This window comes from Oncorhynchus keta, chromosome 30, assembly GCF_023373465.1.
Source record: "Oncorhynchus keta strain PuntledgeMale-10-30-2019 chromosome 30, Oket_V2, whole genome shotgun sequence".
Taxonomy (NCBI): domain Eukaryota; kingdom Metazoa; phylum Chordata; class Actinopteri; order Salmoniformes; family Salmonidae; genus Oncorhynchus; species Oncorhynchus keta.
The window spans coordinates 39,038,716-39,059,401 of NC_068450.1; the positions used below are offsets into that span (position 1 = coordinate 39,038,716).

The window sequence follows — 20,686 nt, forward strand, 5'->3', positions numbered from 1 at the left end:
TTGGTCTAGTTCTTGTGTGTGTGTGTGTGTGTGTGTGTGTGTGTGTGTGTGTGTGTGTGTGTGTGTGTGTGTGTGTGTGTGTGTGTGTGTGTGTGTGTGTGTGTGTGTGTGTGTGTGTGTGTGTGTGTGTGTGTGTGTGTTGAACTAGTGAGGTCGGTGAGGAGAACCTACCTCACAAGATCCATGGGGGGAGCCCATGGAGTTATGAAATGTGGACCGAATAGCTTTATGCTATATATATATATATATATGTTTTTCTGCTTGCAGAGGCTTGTGGGTTGTGGAGATGCAGTTGTTTGAACTTTTAGACATGGTTGTACTTTGTTCTGCAGCACCAGTTCACATTGTCTTGTGTTGACATGTCTGAGAGCCCCATCACTTTAGAAACACTTTACTGTACGTTCTTTACTCCTCTTTGACAAAATGCTAGCATTATTCATTCCAGCGTAGTTGGCATGTTACCAATTCACCCGTGCATAAATATGGTACTTTTTCGGTGTGAAAAGTGCTAATGCAATGGGGTAACAGCGCTTGCTGTGTCATGGCTGCCATTTTGCTAAATTCTCAGAATCCACATTGCTCCCAGCAGAACCCCTCACATTGTCTCTCTCAGGTTGACTCGTTAGGAGAAGATGATTGGAATTACACCATGCTTTATGTATAAATTAATAATATGCATTTTCCAGATTGGGAGCTGGTTGCTTTTTCTTTCTCCACCCCCTGATGGGGCCATGAGTCAGCTGTTGTCATGCAGTCTTTTTCTGCTAATCTCTCCTGACTAAGGCAAAGAAGCTGAGCAGGCTTTTTTCTCCAAATGGAATCGTTAAATGAAGAAATCTTCATTTTCTTCATGAAAAGAGTCTCGTTCAGGTTTCCAGTGGACCCTGTGCTAGTCGCTATTGCTTTTCAATGGGGTCTCTGCAGTGACTAGTTGACCCACCTGCTGTTCCTTTCCATTAATAGAATGGTGTCATGGCCGGCCATGCACGGTATATTGGACCTGAGCCACAGTCTCCCTGCGCCATTGCATGATGAAGGAAATTTCAGGCTCAGCCCCCACCCCATAAAAGCGTCTCAGTAAATGTGTAAGACGTGAGCAAGGTGCCCAGGGCTGCCTGTCGGCCTAAACATCTTCACTGAAACTTCAAAGCGAAGCCCACATTGCATAATGTGGCCGGGCCGTGGAGGATGGGGACTTGCAGCACAACAGATGGCGGGTGCGTTAGGGACATTTCACATTCTCTTTCTTACTCTAAATGATAATTGCTCTCCGCTATTTACATATGTCGAAGACGGAATAAGAACAACCAAAATAGTTAGTGTTAACGTGCGGGGCAAAGTATGCGTCACAAATACACCCATCATTGGCTGAGGCTCTTCGGACGTTAGTCTGGCACCCAGCGCATTGTTGTGCTCATTTCAAGCCCCTGTCTTCTTCCTGCAGGGAGGTCAGTTATCAACAGTTCTGAAAGCAGTTGATTTTAAGGAAAACAATAGCTCTTTGTCTCACAACAAGGCCCGCATTGCTGTCTCTGTGAATTTGTTTGTCTGCAGGTGGCGTTGCTGTAGTTGTTTGCAGTACACAAACTGTGCAGATTGGCATTCCTCTTGGCTGGTTTTCCTGTCTGTGCTGCAGATTCGATGTGGGGCTGCAGCCGTCAGAAAGAGCAATCGGCCATGTTTCTCTGAGATGGAGCGATGTAATGATGGAGCTTGCAGGTTGATGACTGCGCACTACCCTCTTTTTTCTTGCACTTGAGAAATTGAGCTGTTGGAAAAAATAGAGGATTGGAGGGGAGGTTTGGCTGGAAAGTGTTTGCTGAGCCCTTGCATTGGAAATGCAGTCTGACTAAAAGTCGTGTTTAAAAGGCTCCAATTTGATTAGCGAGGGATATGCATAACTAAGCGCTGTTTTAACGGTGGCGGTAATTTACAACAGCAAAACAACAGTCTCAAGGCTGGAATCAGGCTGGGGGTAGCAGCTCTGTACTGTACACAGGCACTGAAGGTTTGCCAGCACAAGCATGCAGGTTGGGAAAATAAAACGGGAACAGATACAATGCTGGCTTCATGGCATTTATGCACGCAGTCATAATACACGTTGTCATTCGAGCAAATGGGGTCTTCACTTTTCCCTTTGGCTTTTAACGCTCATGTTATTTCAAGGTTAATGCAGCATTTAAACCCTTGGGTTTGTGAGTATAGACAAGGATTGATGTGGTTTAATACAGTACATTATTCACAGTGTAGTGAGGCTGTTTTTTTGGGGGGGTGTGTAAGGCTCAAACACGGACAGCGTTTTTTTAACGACTTTCAAAAGATTTTCCTGGCTATTCCAGACAGTCATCGGCCTTGTAAACAGTCACGTCATCATTTGATTAATATGGACCTGCTCTGTCTGCTTTCAATTGAAATTCAGTTGAAATTCAGTTATTTCAGCTCCCGGCTAAGAACAAATATTTAGGACACTGTCTATATACAGTACATACAGTCCAGTGTTTTCCCCAGGATTTTTTTCAGAAGCGTTTTGGGGGGGGGGCATGTCACCTGTTATCTATAACTGCAGGTTTCAATTCCCTAAAGATTTGCATTTGCACTGTGAAGGCCTGTCAAGGGCCTGAAAGCTGAACTGTGGATAGAGAGACAGTTACTAAGATACAGTCAAACGTGTGACTCAGACTGACATTAAATCTATTTTTGTTGATGTACGTCTGCAATCATCCTCAACTCTCTTTCAACAGCATCAGCTCGCAGTGGAAAGCGCTCGGTGCACAGAGAGAGTTCTAAATCTCTCTCATCTTCTCTCTTGCCCTAAAGGTGTGTTCTCCTCCCACTCTTGAGTGCCAAGCCACCTCAGCATGCCCTCTTCCTCCTGGTTGATTCCATCGACGAAGGCTGTCAGCTGGGTGAGGGAGAACAGAGGTCTTCAGGCTCAGGCACCCCCAGGACCATCGCTGAGCTCCTGGCCAGCCACCACGAGTACCTCCCGCCCTGGCTCCTTCTCATCTGCTCAGCACGCCGCCAGAACAGGGCCATCACCAAACTGTTCACAGGTAAAATAAATAAATAAATATGTGAGTTCATACAGGCACCCAAATGAAGAGGGTGATGGGGCCCATATCTGGGATCCATATGGTGATGCTTTTGTTCAGTATTTGGTATTACTGTAAAATGTGTTTGTTTTATCACCGAAAGGAGGAAAATGTATTGCAAAATAATTGTTGTTCCCTTCAGACAGCACACCTGGCCACGCAAACAATTAACTGGGATTTGGCATTTTGTATTGACACTGGTCTGTCTCCTTGAAGAAGAAAACAGAATTCTAACTGCTTTCATTTTGCATACATTAATCTGATGTTTTTCAAGAGATGTATGGATTTTCTTTTGTGTCTTCTGTAAGGCGATCCTTGCAAAAGCCTAGTCTTTTCACTTCTATTTAAACTCTTACTGAGCAGGTTATGCCTTGTTCTTCCGCACTAACAAACTTTTCTATTGCGTATTGTGATAAATGTCAGCCTTTTCTGCAGCTATTAAACAAAGCACACGCCATGCTGTGATTCCAGCTGAGTCGGCTCAGAGAAGGCTAATTCCGAAGACATTTTAACATCATCAAATGCTAAAAAGATTAGGGCCTGCCACAGAACGTCTAAATATCACGATGCCTTACGGAAACGACTACTGCCATGACATTATCTAGTTGTCAGAATGCCAGCCCACTATTGGGTGATGAGCAGAGATGCTGGCGTAGCATTAATCAAACCAGAACGAGAGAGTGTGGGTGTAATACCCACCGCAGAACCTGCACGTTTGTGTGTCCCCTTTACCTCTCCAAACACAACATGTGGGGAATTCAGATGCCCTCCTGTTTCTGCTTGAAACATTATGTAAAACCCCGTTTAAACACCTCTGCTCATTCTGTGCTCTGTTCAGAAAGTGGTTGATCATAACGATTAGTTTCCTGAATAGAATTCCTATGCAATGCTAGTTTAGGTGAGTGTTTCTGGCATTGGGCAAACACATCACAATAAATGTCTAGAGAGATTCTAATATATTTACATGCGCTATGTAAAAATACTAACTTGGATCTCAGTTAAAGACTTGGGATCGAATGGGGATCAAAAGCAACCTTTGGGTTTTGGAAACCTGCCTGAAGCTCTTCTATGGCAGTGTTATCTTTTGTACGGCGATAACATGAACAGGAATTTGCTTAGAGGATTTTTTCCCCCCTAATCGATATTTTGAACCTATTGTGGACCCGGCATGTTAATTCCGGTGGACATAAAATAGATCTGAAATGAAAATGGAAGCATTGCACCGAGACAATTAAATGTAACAGTTGCCGGAAGGTCTGCAGTGGCATTTATTTCTTATTAAACCAGTTTAAACCGGTGACCTGGACCTGCTGCCTAACAGTCTTGATTTAACATAACATAGCATAAATAACATAAATAAATAACATAACATAAATCCCAAACAAGGGCACTGCGTTCATCCACCTCTGGCCTGCTCGCCTCCCTACCACTGAGGAAGTACAGTTCCCGCTCAGCCCAGTCAAAACTGTTCGCTGCTCTGGCCCCCCAATGGTGGAACAAACTCCCTCACGACGCCAGGACAGCGGAGTCAATCACCACCTTCCGGAGACACCTGAAACCCCACCTCTTTAAGGAATACCTAGGATAGGATAAAGTAATCCTTCTCACCCCCCCCCCCCTTAAAAGATTTAGATGCACTATTGTAAAGTGGCTGTTCCACTGGATGTCATAAGGTGAATGCACCAATTTGTAAGTCGCTCTGGATAAGAGCGTCTGCTAAATGACTTAAATGTAAATATATAGCAGCGGGTGAATCATAGCTCTGTCATGTCTCCTTTTCATACCATCATCAACCCACTGAACACACAGATACATTGTTGAACTGGATCTGAGAGGAAGGTAGGGATGTAATGATTCACCGATACACATCCGCCCCGATTGAAATGTTTAAGACACAAGTGCAGTCCTGGGACCCCGAACCTAACCAAATGTAGCATGAGTCTGTCAGAAAATTCAAACGTTACAAATAGCTGGTTCACATTTTTGTTGTTGCTCGTATTACATTCTATCTAAACCTTCCGAAAATACCTCTCGTCCTTTGTGACGACTGTTGACAGTCATTGATCTCCAAGTCGTTTTGCATGCCGGACAACCCCAGGCAATATCAGTCGCCTAGTCAAACTGCGCACTGTGCTCAGCTTCGCTCGCTGACCAACACGAGGCAGGCAGTTTGTTCCGGATCTTGCACATCTGCACGGCACCTTCAGCATTCTAATGCTACATGGATTTTGTGATAATAGGCTTTATTAGTTGAGTGACAGCCTATGTAGTTTGCTAGGTTATTGTTATCTATGTTGAAAATGTGTTTTGCCAGATTAAAAGTCTGCTACAGGAGACAACTCTTATCTATACCTGCTGAACGGGGCTTGCAAATAGATTTCATTTGGATTATTCGAGGTTACCATCAGCAATAGTTTTGGTAATTTTGCTTTAAACAATCAGTCTATATGGTAATTTTGTGGTAATTCTGCTTTAAACAATCAGTGTATATGGTAATTTTTCGACACACAAGGTAAAATGTATAATTTCATAACGAGGACCGCAATCACTTTTGCGAGGCGTACTGCATGGCCGAAGCGATAGACGAGAAGATCACTATGTGAAAACGTTCAAATGTTCAAAACCCTTCTATTTTGAGATGGGGGGGGAAATGTCATAGTTCATTTGTAAACAGTAAATATTGATACATTACTAGCTCAAACACTTAATCTGCAAAAATGGCAAGTTTGTTCGTGGGTGATGGTGATTTCAGAACCCAGAGTGCGGGTGGTAGATGGTGATTTCAGAACCCATAGTGAGGGTGGTAGATGCTTAGTCTCCCTTATGGCTCAACTCAGGTGCCTACATAGTATACACAACATACATAATATACGAGTGCGCACACACACACACACACACACACACACACACACACACACACACACACACACACACACTAGTGATGGAAAGTTACGCTGTTTTTACTGATTCAGATCTCTTCAACTCGTTCAGTCAAAAGAATGAATGTTTCAAACTCATTTTGTTCATTTCAGACAGTAATGCCCAGAGCACGCAGGACCCCTATCGGCGAACAATGAACTGAAAACTCGAAAGAGTCATGATTATACAAGCATCTCGTTCACATGTCATTCACTTCAAGGGGCTTATTAGAGCTGTCATTTGTGACTGAGAGTTGTTCAAGTGTGCTTTAAACAATGTACATTTGTTGACTGCTCGGCCTACAAACTAAATTATTTATGATACATTTCAAACAAGGTCTAGTTGTGGCTGCAATTGGACTAGATTATGAAAGACTTGGTGTAAAACATTGCATGAGGGTAATAACACAATATTGTTTGCGAACTGCAGCACCCCAAATTATTAGATCTCGAGTGCCAGTTTGTCGAGCAGGGGCTGTGTTTTGGTTCTACAAAGCTGTGTCCATCATAACATTCAATAATCAATGAATTGCATTCAATCTTGCACCATGCAATAAAACATTTATTTTTATTCCCTATGCTGCCTCGTTCAACTGTAAGGGCTTTTATTATGAGTGAAAACATCTAGGAGCAACAACGGCACAGCCGGAAAGTGGTAGGCCACACATGGTTTTCATGGTTTGGGCTAGGTCCCTTGGTTCCAGTGAAGGGAAATCTTAACACGACAGCATACAATAACTTTAAAGACGATTCTGTGCTTCCAACTTTGTGGCAACAGTTTGGGGATGGCCCTTTCCTGTTTCAGCATGACAATGCCCCTATGCACAAAGCGAGGTTCATACAGAGGTGGTTTGTCGAGATTGGTGTGGAAGAACTTGACTGGCCTGCACAGAGCCCTGACCTCAACCCCATCGAACACCTTTGGGATGAATTGGAATGGCGACTGCGAGCCAGGCCTAATCTCCCAACATCAGTGCCCGGCCACTCTAATGGTCTTGTGGCTGAATGGAATTAAGTCCCAGCAGAAAAAATGTTCCAACATCTAGTGGAAAGCCTTCCCAGAAGAGTGGAGGCTATTATAGCAGCAAAAGGGGTACCTACTCCATATTAATGCCCATGATTTTGGAATGAGATATTCGACGAGCAGGTGTCCACATACTTCTGGTAATGTAGTGTACGTATAGAATGGTCTTGAAAGGGAAAGATGCACATCCCTAGTGGAAGGCTTTGTCCAATTTGCATACGATTGACACTTTTAAATTATTCCATTCATCCTGCGCGGAAATGTATCAGAATGTTGTGATTGCCTCCAACCATAGATCCTCGGATTTAATTTGAGACAACACCAAAGGTTGGTGATGGAATTACCGCTGGTACATGCCACCAATCTAAATCTCACATGATAATCCTTATCAGGAAGTTGCTTCCTGATATAATAGTGATTTGAATTATTACTGGGATTCTTTCTGAGAAGCTGCTCGCTGCTTAAACAGACAGCCCTGTGTTTTGGTTGTTTTGACATGGTTTTATTGAGAGGATTATTCTCCATGGAACAATCTGATAAAAAACAGTTATCTCTTGTGTTTTCGCTTTGACTCCCCTCCTCGTTCCCTTTTGTTGTCTTTTTGATAAGGGACAAACCCATGTCTACTGTCACTGTAAATACCACACAGAATTAAAAAGGAGGCACATTTTACCTGTCTGTTTACATGTTTTTAATGCTCCCAGCTATTGTACCATCTGTCACAGAATCAAAGTCTACACATCCAATAAAGTGGCTTGTGCTTCTGAATTGCCACTCTGTGATAGGTGTAACATTCACAAATTCTACACCGAATGCAAACTCCAATCTCTTGATGTATTCAAACTATTCATTTTTGTTCTGTCTGTATTCAGTGCCTTGTGTTTTACACGCCGTCAGCTACCATTCAGCTCTGCAGCCCCTCTACACACATACACACTTACTTTATCTTCCATTAGACACAGTGGCTTACTATAACCGCTGTGAGAATACTTACAAATCCTGTAGCGCATGACGAAAATAGACCAAAAGACTTGTTGAGGCCAAGCATACACAAAAACACTCCTCCATATTGTTTACAAGGCCAGTTTGTTGGCAGAGTCATGCGTTACACTATCTGCCAAGCAACCAAATGTGACTATTGGAAATAACCCTTTTGTCCTGAGCGGAGGAGATGTTTGAAGACCAGTACACACTGTTTTGTGGTTGTGTGAACTTTGTGGTCGCATGCATACAGTAAAGATTGCCTTTGGAGAACAACTTCTGACGGAAAGGTAATTTCGTGGCTAAAGCATTGGGTGGGCCACCATCCAGCTCAAATGATCCTTATAAACAATCCTATATTTGTCGTCTCAGTATGGGAAGCACAGTTTTGCATGGCTTTGAACTCAAAAGGAATTCCGTTATTACGGATGACTTTTACTTTTCTACCTGAGGAGCAAACTTGGAATTACTTGTATTAAGTACTTGCTCAACTGTTATGTCTCTTTCTCGCTCTCTGTCTCTCTTACTCTCTCTCTCTCTTTATCTCTATCTCTCTCTCTCTCCGAGAGGAATGTGCTTTGGGAAGTCTCAACACTTCAGAGACCATGCAGGAAGAGTGAGCCACCGACTAGCCAGCAGCATCACGTCCGCTCTGCTAATGCTACACAAACAAACGAATGTGCCATCTGTGAAGAGGCTTAAATATATATATATATATATATATATTTTTTTTTAAGAATCCTTTTAGTCTGAGTCAGATTGTAGTCCATTTCACAAACCCTCCATGATCGCTGTGTACTGTATGCTCTGTGACCGTCTGCCGGAAGAAGGCACATAAGGTTGTACATGTGTTGCAAGGCTGCTCTTTTACATTGTGTGTCAGGCGGCCTATTGTAGCATGGTTGACTTTCCCCCCTATGTTTTCTGTGCTACTGTAAGGCCATCGGTGGGCAAGTGAGGTGGAAACACTTAGGCAGCGATTCTGGTTGTGAGCTGGGTGGAATCTGTGCCAATTTAACTGGGCCTTCGGCAAAAGGAGAGCAGGGAGAAGGGGGCCTGGCGGGACATGGAAAAGCCTTTTAAACAGAAACAGACCATTTATTTTCGACTGTAGATATCTTCATCGCTAATACATGTGGAATATCTCAGACTTTGCAATAAATTTGGCCTGAAGGTTAACAAGATCGGGGTTAAAGATGGTAGTTTAGCACAATACCTCTGAAAAAAAGTATGTTCAACCACTAACGTAACAGCTATCTGAAGACATTTAACACTCTTCGGTCTCTCCGAAGACGAAAGGTCCTACTTTTTTCTTCAAAAAGGGATTGACATACACTAGTCTATTGAAGACTTAAGCTAAAACAGCCTCTTCGCGGACTGTTCGATTGTCCTACTATCTGTTTGCCCGGCCCTCTTTGTTAGCAGTGTGCATTAGAGGTCGACCGACTAATCGGAATGGCCGATTAATTAGGGCCGATTTCAAGTTTTCATAACAATTGGAAATCAGTGTTTTTGGTGTTTTTGGACACCGATTTGGCCGTTTACATTTTTTTTTTACACCTTTATTTAATCTTTATTTAACTAGGCAAGTCAGTTCAGAACACATTCTTATTTTCAATGAGGGTGGGTTAACTGCCTCGTTCAGGAGATTTTCACCTTGTCAGCTCGGGGGATCCAATCTTGCCACCTTACAGTTAACTAGTCTAACGCTATAACCACCTGCCTCTCGTTGCACTCCACAGGGAGACTGCCTGTTACGCGAATGCAGTAAGCCAAGGTAAGTTGCTAGCTAGCATTAAACTTATCTTATAAAAAACAATCAATCATAATCACTAGTTAACTACACATGGTTGATGACATTACTAGTTTATCTAGCATGTCCTGCATTGCATATAATCTGACTGAGCATACAAGCATACAAGTATCTGTCTTAGCGGTGGTAGGCAGCAGCAGGCTCGTAAGCATTCATTCAAACAGCACTTTTGTGCATTTTGCCAGCAGCTCTTCATTGTGCGTCAAGCATTGCGCTGTTTATGACTTCAAGCCTATCAACTCCCGAGATGAGGCTGGTGTAACCGATGTGAAATGGCTAGCTAGTTAGCGGGGTGCACGCTAATGGCGTTTCAAACGTCACTCGCTCTGAGACTTGGAGTGGTTGTTGCCCTTGCTCTGAAAGGGCCGCGGCTTTTGTGGAGCGATGGGTAACCCTGCTTCGAGGGTGGCTGTTGTCGTTGTGTTGCTGGTTCGAGCCCAGGGTGGAGCGAGGGGGGGGGGGCTTTACTGTTGCACTGGCAATACTAAAGTGTCTATAAGAACATCCAATAGTCAAAGGTTAATGAAATACAAATGGTATAGAGGGAAATAGTCCTATAATTCCCATAATAACTACAACCTAAAGCTTCTTACCTGGGAATATTGGACTCATGTTAAAAGGAACCACCAGCTTTCATATGTTCTCATGTTCTGAGCAAGGAACTTAAACATTAGCTTTCGTACATGGCACATATTTCACTTTTACTTTCTTCTCCAACACTTTGTTTTTGCATTATTTAAACCAAATTGAACATGTTTCATTATTTATTTGAGGCTAAATTGATTTTATTGATGTATTATATTAAGTTAAAATAAGTGTTCAATCAGTATTGTTGTAATTGTCATTATTACAAATAAATAAATAAAATTGTCTGATTTAATCGTTATCAGCTTTTTTGGTCCTCCAATAATCAGTATCGGTATCGGCGTTGAAAAAAACATAATTGGTTGACCATAATTGTGCATCCCGTTGATGCTGAAACATTGAGGTCGTCATTGGAAATGACTGACTAATCACATGAAAACTCATTCAAAATGCATGATGCATTCCTGTGTGATCTCCATATCAAAGAAGTGTCACTGAACGGTAATGGGAACCATCTGTCAAAATAAAGTTTAGCTGACACACACACACACACACACACATTATGGTATTTTCCTTTTGGCTATGTATAGCAACTGGATTTTAAGACGGGCATATTTCAGTTACTCACCCAGGAATGGTGGTTGAAAGCCTAAACCAATCCAGGGGACATTATTCTGCCCTCCATAGGAACAAAATATTTTCCACTTCATTTATTCTATTGAAATTTATCCATTGGACTCTTGAGCACAAATCCTTCCCATAGCTAAAGTCTACAACAAACATACCTTTATCTCAACTCCCCCCACGCTTGTGTATCCGTATTTATGCCACATCCGTTCTCTTAAACCATCCTCCACCATCCTCCACCCTAAAAAAACATCTTATTAGATGGTGCCATTTCCCTCATTCGTTTGAGATCTTGATTTTTTTAAGACCATCTTTTGAGATATTGACAAATCTTCATCTGTTCCTGACTCTGGATAGTGGATTAAAAAGACCATCAATCGACAATGATATTATTGTACAATTCTGAACATTGCTGATATACTGAGTGGCAAGTCAAGATATCTGCTGTATTTCATACCGGCCGGTTTCGGGTAGGTGTGTGTTTTTGTTTCCTTCTCTCACATATCTTCAGAGAGAGGCTCAAGCCCACCCTAGTGAGGAGCTGTGCCTCCTTCTCCGCAGCTCCAGCCATGAATGGACCTTTCTCTGCACCAAGGCCAGGTGACAGGCCTGATTTACCACCACTGACCAGAAATTAAAATAGGAGGCCTGTTTGAAGTGGGCTTGCCCCACTCTCCAGCCCGCACCACGGCTCTCAGACCAGCTCTTGTCCGCAGACCGAAGTGTGGCTACGAGGGGCTTGCAGAGCATAGGGCCCCTCAGCAAGAAGGTCACAGCACTCTTAACATCTATATCCTGGGAATTGTTTTTCATACTATTTGGGCAAGTGGAGAGGCCTCACTTAAGGGACCTCAATATACTGTATTCTGGCCTGCTGACAACACAAATACAGCTATAAAGCATCTAGGACTGTTTATTTATTCTGTGCCAGGAGTGGAATGCTCCCCGATGAGGGGGCGAAGGCGGTGTTTGGACTGCCTATCATTGTCATTGATGCAGGAAGCTTGGATGTGGTATGGGTAAAATCATTAGAAGTGGAAGTGACTTTTCAAATAACTTCCTGCTAGATATGTGGACCACTTATTTTCCAAGAACGTATTGCTTACGGGATGCATAGCCTCAACAGACTAAAATATACTTAATATGATAGTATTTGGTTGGACTAGTGACTATTTAGATGTGTTTGTTTTGATTGCAAAGTCTCTAACACTATTGAGGCCATCTAATTGTTAACCATATTTAGATATAGGTTATAATTAGCTAATAGAGGCCAGTTGCTGTTAACACCTGAGTTGGTGTTTAGACGTGCAGATTGTGCATCCGGTCTGTATTCCTGTATGCTGGCTAACCTCTGGGTCTGCGTGTTGAGTTGATACTCTGGCTGCACCGAAGACAACCATAATACCCCTGAATTCTGTATTTACCACGAGCTGTCTGACAGCCAAGCAAATTACAGGTCTATAACATCTTTGGTACTGCACTGCAGAAATGTGACTCGAGACATGGTTGAAGAATTGGGTCTCTTCGCCTCCTCGGTGAGGGCCTTTCGTATGCAGCATGGCCTCTTCCAACGATCCCGGTTTCATATACAAGATTAGTATTCCTATTTTGTTTCTGTGTAGAGAGGCATGTCGGTTCTCGTTTCGATAGAGAAGATCTTTAACTAGGTGTTAATTTGATTTAAGGAAAATAAATGCCCTGTAATTTCTGGCACGCCAATGGTTCGCCTTGCAACGGGGGGTGAAGTTTGCTAAAGACAGGGTGGTATCCCAAACTGCCGCCGACTTGCATGCCAAGAATACATTTGCAAGTACCTGATTTTACAGCGAGCTCTGTGAAAATTCCATTGGCTGAGCTTTAAATCTGTTGTGTGGACATGCTGACCAAAATGGTTCCAGACTGCACACCAGTAGCAGCTACACGTTTATTTGACGTGGCTAATAAAACGTGATTGGCATCCAGGACTGAACACATTACTGTGCAGGAGAACAGGAAATCATGGCGAGTGGGCCAAATGAGGTCACTAAGAGGTCAGTCATGGCAAGACCGTAACCAAAACAAGACTGTTCTTTCTGATAACTAGGCATGTGGTCAGGAAAAATGTCTGGCTCTTAGTTGTAAAACATGGTAGTATTTTTATCTCCATAAGTTTAATGAAGGTGCAGCTGCATGCAGTAAGGAGGTTACATGTCGCAGTGAAACCCAGCTGTAGATATAGTGACCCATTGTGGGTCATAGAGTGAGTTGAGCATAGGCACTCGGATGTGCTCCCTTCTTAATCTCATACCACTATGCTCTGGCCCTCGCTCCATTCAAAGTATATCTGGAGTACAATACAGTGTTTCATTGGCTGGAAATCTCCACCCATCTGTCGCCAGGCTCTGCAGTGTTTCGTGTAAATCATCTTTGGATGTATTCCTGCAGCTCATGATGCGTTTTCATGAAGGTGGCTTGATAGGACTGTTGGATGGTAGACTGTAACGCTAGGCCGTACTGAAGGGCCTTGAGTATATCCCTTTCGGTGTAATCTTCGTTTGCGCTCAGCTCTCATTCAGTAAAACCAACAGGTCTAACTGGAAGGTCTCCTCTCCCATGTTTCAAATTGAAGGTGAGGACAAGATCGGGCAAAATAAAACTGTTCATGCTTGTGTCGCCAGGATAACCACTCTGCAAGTTAATTGTTTTGAATGTGCATGTAATTGTTTTCCAGTTGCACGTTTGATGCCGCTTCTCATGTCAGGGTGCCCGTGCACAGACAAAAAAATGGCATAGGAATTGGAGGGAGAAATTCTGTATCAAATTACATAATTACGCTTTCTCCCAACAAATAAACCCGACTGCGGGTAGGCTACAGTTTGCTTCGCACTGCCTTAATAAATACCAACGACCATCTGCATTTCCTTTCTCAATAACAACTGGACTACAGCATCTTTCCACTGTTCACTAACATTTAACTAATGTAAATCAATATTGGAGAAGGCAGCAAACCGTTTTCAAAAGGAAAAAGGCAACTGGAGCTTTGGAGAAAAAAAAAACATATTTTTCTACAGATGGTTTAAGCAGTCTCTCGTTCCACGTACTTGTGTTTGGAAGGATGCCGTTTTCGCTTTTGGAGCCAAGACCTCTGCAGCTGTTGTACAGGCGTTTGTCGAGTGGGGGTTTACAGCAGGCTAGAGGAGATGAGCTTGGCTTTCTGTTTATCTTTTGGATCTTATGAATTAAAGATGGTGGATCGCTAAGAACTCGATACATTTGAGATGCTGACGCTCAGAACCAGGTCCATGGGCCAGAACCTGTAACCCCCCCCCTCACTCCAAACACACGTACACACACCCTGCCTCATTTGTCATCTGAAAACAGTTCCTCGTTGTAAATAGGGCCGTGTCTCTCCTGGCTACTATCCAGTTTCGTAACGAGCAGCAGCTGGCTCCGAGGCCTGTACTCGGGGCTGCATCCCTTGCCCTGATGAATGCATCAGTTGTTAGTTGTTTAGCAGTCCCTCTCTGTTCAGACCTCTGCCGTCCATGCTAGTACTGTTGCAGCCCCCCCCCCCAGTTAGGATTTACTGTGGTTCCAGTTGACCTGGAAAAGTGTCAAGGCCAGGCATCATGTCCTACCCTGCAGTTAAATGAAAACAATCGTCTTGGAAGATGTGTGCAATGTTAGTCACGTTCATTGTGTAGCTAGTGACCACGTCTGCTACTGCAAGTTCCTCTCATTGCGCCTGTGCTTATCTGTGCCACATGAGGAGAACAATGATAATGCCATGACTGCACAGCAGAGTTTCAGGCCATATGAAGTGATGTCTGTGATGGCTAAAGTGGAAATTGTAGGTCAGCCTCCTCCATTTATTGTAATTGAATGAAAAGGCCTCTTTGGCATGTTCAGACTGGAGGCCCCTGCTTGTTCATTTCTTTCTTTCCCTTTCTATGGGCCTCTGGAAATATTTTTAAAGGGTTTTCAAGGCTAATGCTCTATTTCAAGATGGCCGCGGTTAACTCGCTGTCTCTCTTTTCCTCCTCTTGGGTTTTCCACACCACAAAGTGTTCATAATTTACATATGATCAATTTTGTGGGAACTGTGGGAGGCCACTAATCTCAAAACTGTAGGAGAGAAGAAGGAGTGTATTTGTTAATCATTGTCTGAATAAAATAAAACACTTCTACGATTTCCTGGGCAGTGTAGTCTGATTCACTGATACTCTCTTCGTGGGTAATGCACATCTAAATTAAACATTGAGACAACCCTTGAAAACAACATGCTGAGGCAAAGGCTCCCGGCTGGCTAAAATTGACTTTTAGGTCATCTGTCCCAGATATCATTCAGCCCCCCTCTTAATGGCCTCTTCCTTTCGGCCAGTGGGTTTCCTGTCTCAGCTGAAGGCATCCAGAATGCTTAGTGGAGAATCAGTCTGAGGTGGAGCAGGAGGTCACAGGGCCTGGGAGAGGCAGTGGAAAATGCTCTGTTGCTAAAAACATTGACTGACACTGAGGCTTTGGGTCACTGGGTTATTATAATCCTACTGTACTCTGTTGGTGGTGACTGCATGGTGTAGGACAGATGAGATGCGTTGTTTTTCGTCGTTTCCGGGACAGCCCGGAATGGTAACGTTCCACAGGTAGCCACCGCAAATGTTTTTGTTAATTAGGGCTGACAGTTTACAACATAATTAGTCATTAAAAAAACATTATTTCTTTATATTCCTCAGGGATAGGTTTCTCACACGTGTTTGAGTACTGCCAGGTTCATGTATCGAAAGCTAAAATGGCGATGATTAGAGGGGTACCTACTAGTGGTGTGAACACTTTAAACGTTTAAACGAAGTTTGGATCCTTAACGTTAAGAAAAAACCCTAATCTCAGGAACAATGTTTCCCCCATATAATTAAAATCGCGGTGCAGTTATCACAAAACATATTATTTTTTGGTGTTATAGCCTAACTAGACTGGGGACAGTTGTGTATATTTATATACAACCAGAGAGAAAGAGGCTGACTTTAGGCTACTTTGGTGAATTTGCGAGGCATGCACGACAAGACATTGCGCGATGCATAGTACCAAGAAATATGCACTTGGTTCTGCCTGCTCCTCCTCTCTCCCCCTCACACTGTGCTGCCTGCTCTTTCCCTTTGCTAATGACACAAGTGTGTGTTCAGTCTTCGGTCTGTTGCCTGTAGGATATCTGGGACCGATGTCACCGGGATACAGAGGTATCTTCAGGACAGTCTTGCGAGTACGGGGTACTCTTCATTACTGGGTGGGTGGCAGGGCCGGCCTGCTCATTAGGCAGGATTAGGTGGCCGGCTATGGCGCAGATTGACGAGGTCGGCATTTTCTGTGCGAAACTGACCTCAAACAACATGTAAAGCCACACTAAAGTTTTTTTTTGTCAACCAGTGGCATATGGGCTTTTTAGGTGAGTGCTGATGCCATAAGCAGTGCCCACTTTCTCAAAGGCAGGGCCACAAAATATTTTGCTTGTCCATTCCCAGTGTGCCTCTCTGTTGGATACACGCATCGCTGTGGCGCTCCACCAGCGGTCCGTCCAAAAAACGATTTAACATAAATCACGTAGCAGATATAGGATATTGTAGAGTATGTGGCCTTTTCTGTAGTCTACAGGATGGAGATAAAAAATGTATGATAATGTAATGAGGTGTACACTTTTTACAGCACGCAGATTTCTCAGATCAATGTACCTAAACTAAATGGCGCCCAATCAAATATAAAAATGCACTGAAATTGTAACAAACAACAGATCTTGAAAGCAGGACAGGTCAAAGGAAAATGGACAATATGGAATGGACAATCGGGCTACTCACAACTGTTGTCCAGGAGTTTCCTCCTGTGGGCTAAATTGTCATAATCTTTGGTTTCAAGATTGTATCCGTACATTTTTGAAAAAAGCTGATCATAGTGAAAAGGAAAATACACTGCTCAAAAAAATAAAGGGAACACTTAAACAACACAATGTAACTCCAAGTCAATCACACTTCTGTGAAATCAAACTGCTCACTTAGGAAGCAACACTGATTGACAATACATTTCACATGCTGTTGTGCAAATGGAATAGACAATAGGTGGAAATTATAAGCAATTAGCAAGACACCCCCAATAAAGGAGTGGTTCTGAAGGTGGTGACCACAGACCACTTCTCAGTTCCTATGCTTCCTGACTAATGTTTTGGTCACTTTTGAATGCTGGCGGTGCTTTCACTCTAGTGGTAGCATGAGACGGAGTCTACAACCGACACAAGTGGCTCAGGTAGTGCGGCTCATCCAGGATGGAACATCAATGCGAGCTGTGGCAAGAAGGTTTGCTGTGGTTTCTCAGCGTAGTGTCCAGAGCATGGAGGCGCTACCAGGAGACAGGCCAGTACATCAGGAGATGTGGAGGAGGCCGTAAGAGGGCAACAACCCAGCAGCAGGACCGCTACCTCCGCCTTTGTGCAAGGAGGAGCAGGAGGAGCACTGCCAGAGCCCTGCAAAATGACCTCCAGCAGGCCACAAATGTGCATGTGTCTGCTCAAACGGTCAGAAACAGACTCCATGAGGGCCTGACGTCTACAGGTGGGGGTTGTGCTTACAGCCCAACACCGTGCAGGATGTTTGGCATTTGCCAGAGAACACCAAGATTGGCAAATTCGCCACTGGCACCCTGTGCTCTTCACAGATGGAAGCAGGTTCACACTGAGCACGTGACAGACGTGACGGAGTCTGGAGACGCCGTGGGGAACATTCTGCTGCCTGCGACATCCTCCAGCATGACCGGTTTGGCAGTGGGTCAGTCATGGTGTGGGGTGGCATTTCTTTGGGGAGCCGCACAGCCCTCCATGTGCTCACCATAGGTAGCCTGACTGCCATTAGGTACCAAGATGAGATCCTCAGACCCCTTGTGAGACCATATGCTGGTGCAGTTGGCCCTGGGTTCCTCCTAATGCAAGACAATGCTAGACCTCATGTGGCTGGAGTGTGTCAGCAGTTCCTGCAAGAGGAAGGCATTGATGCTATGGACTGGCCCGCCCGTTCCCCAGACCTGAATCCAATTGAGCACATCTGGGACATCATGTCGCTCTCCATCCGCCAACTCCTGGACAGTCTGTGGTGCAACGTGGCGTTGGTGGATGGAGCGCGATGCTCCATCCCTAGGATGCTTTAGTCCAGGTCTGGGAGGAGATCCCTCAGGAGACCATCCGCCACCTCATCAGGAGCATGCCCAGGCATTGTAGGGAGGTCATTTACATTTACATTTACATTTAAGTAATTTAGCAGACGCTCTTATCCAGAGCGACTTACAAATTGGTGCATACACCTTATGACAACCAGTGGAACAGCCACTTGCATCTAAATCTTGTTGGGGGGGAGAAGGGGGGTGAGAAGGATTACTTACCCTTACTTACCCTATCCTAGGTATTCCTTGAAGAGGTGGGGTTTCAGGTGTCTCCGGAAGGTGGTGATTGACTCCGCTGTCCTGGCGTCGTGAGGGAGTTTGTTCCACCATTGGGGGCCAGAGCAGCGAACAGTTTTGACTGGGCTGAGCGGGAACTGTACTTCCTCAGTGGTAGGGAGGCGAGCAGGCCAGAGGTGGATGAACGCAGTGCCCTTGTTTGGGTGTAGGGCCTGATCAGAGCCTGGAGGTACTGAGGTGCCGTTCCCCTCACAGCTCCGTAGGCGAGCACCATGGTCTTGTAGCGGATGCGAGCTTCAACTGGAAGCCAGTGGAGAGAGCGGAGGAGCGGGGTGACGTGAGAGAACTTGGGAAGGTTGAACACCAGACGGGCTGCGGCGTTCTGGATGAGTTGTAGGGGTTTAATGGCACAGGCAGGGAGCCCAGCCAACAGCGAGTTGCAGTAATCAAGACGGGAGATGACAAGTGCCTGGATTAGGACCTGCGCCGCTTCCTGTGTGAGGCAGGGTCGTACTCTGCGGATGTTGTAGAGCATGAACCTACAGGAACGGGACACCGCCTTGATGTTAGTTGAGAACGTCAGGGTGTTGTCCAGGATCACGCCAAGGTTCTTAGCGCTCTGGGAGGAGGACACAATGGAGTTGTCAACCGTGATGGCGAGATCATGGAACGGGCAGTCCTTCCCCGGGAGGAAGAGGAGCTCCGTCTTGCTGAGGTTCAGCTTGAGGTGGTGATCCGTCATCCACACTGATATGTCTGCCAGACATGCAGAGATGCGATTCGCCACCTGGTCATCAGAAGGGGGAAAGGAGAAGATTAATTGTGTGTCGTCTGCATAGCAATGATAGGAGAGACCATGTGAGGTTATGACAGAGCCAAGTGACTTGGTGTATAGCGAGAATAAGAGAGGGCCTAGAACAGAGCCCTGGGGGACACCAGTGGTGAGGAGACAGATTCTCGCCACGCCACCTGGTAGGAGCGACCTGTCAGGTAGGACGCAATCCAAGCGTGGGCCGCGCCGGAGATGCCCAACTCGGAGAGGGTGGAGAGGAGGATCTGATGGTTCACAGTATCGAAGGCAGCCGATAGGTCTAGAAGGATGAGAGCAGAGGAGAGAGAGTTAGCTTTAGCAGTGCGGAGCGCCTCCGTGATACAGAGAAGAGCAGTCTCAGTTGAATGACTAGTCTTGAAACCTGACTGATTTGGATCAAGAAGGTCATTCTGAGAGAGATAGCGGTAGAGCTGGCCAAGGACGGCACGCTCAAGAGTTTTGGAGAGAAAAGAGAGAAGGGATACTGGTCTGTAGTTGTTGACATCGGAGGGATCGAGTGTAGGTTTTTTCAGAAGGGGTGCAACTCTCGCTCTCTTGAAGACGGGAGGGACGTAGCCAGCGGTCAGGGATGAGTTGATGAGCGAGGTGAGGTAAGGGAGAAGGTCTCCGGAAATGGTCTGGAGAAGAGAGGAGGGGATAGGGTCAAGCGGGCAGGTTGTTGGGCGGCCGGCCGTCACAAGACGCAAGATTTCATCTGGAGAGAGAGGGGAGAAAGAGGTCAGAGCATAGGGTAGGGCAGTGTGAGCAGAACCAGCGGTGTCGTTTGACTTAGCAAACGAGGATCGGATGTCATCGACCTTCTTTTCAAAATGGTTGACGAAGTCATCTGCAGAGAGGGAGGAGGGAGGGGGGAGGATTCAGGAGGGAGGAGAAGGTGGCAAAGAGCTTCCTAGGGTTAGAGGCAGATGCTTGGAATTTAGAATGGTAGAAAGTGGCTTTAGCAGCAGAGACAGAGGAGGAAAATGTAGAGAGGAGGGAGTGAAAGGATGCCAGGTCCGCAGGGAGGCGAGTTTTCCTCCATTTCCGCTCGGCTGCCCGGAGCCCTGTTCTGTGAGCTCGCAATGAGTCGTCGAGCCACGGAGCGGGAGGGGAGGACCGAGCCGGCCTGGAGGATAGGGGACATAGGGAGTCAAAGGATGCAGTAAGGGAGGAGAGGAGGGTTGAGGAGGCAGAATCAGGAGATAGGTTGGAGAAAGTTTGAGCAGAGGGAAGAGAAGATAGGATGGAAGAGGAGAGAGTAGCGGGGGAGAGAGAGCGAAGGTTGGGACGGCGCGATACCATCCGAGTAGGGGCAGTGTGGGAAGTGTTGGATGAGAGCGAGAGGGAAAAGGATACAAGGTAGTGGTCGGAGACTTGGAGGGGAGTTGCAATGAGGTTAGTGGAAGAACAGCATCTAGTAAAGATGAG

At 45.1% G+C, this 20,686-nt stretch overlaps 1 protein-coding gene across 2 annotated transcripts in view; it reads left to right on the forward strand.

Moving 5' to 3' along the window:
- LOC118363554 (ankyrin repeat domain-containing protein 50-like) overlaps positions 1–20,686 on the forward strand; it is a 41,624-nt gene that overhangs the window by 11,836 nt on the left and 9,102 nt on the right. For both annotated transcript variants that reach the window (XM_035744522.2, XM_035744523.2), the window contains exon 3: positions 2,818–3,053. In XM_035744522.2, the coding sequence (XP_035600415.2) occupies positions 2,818–3,053 (236 nt within the window). The remainder of the gene's footprint in view (positions 1–2,817; positions 3,054–20,686) is intronic.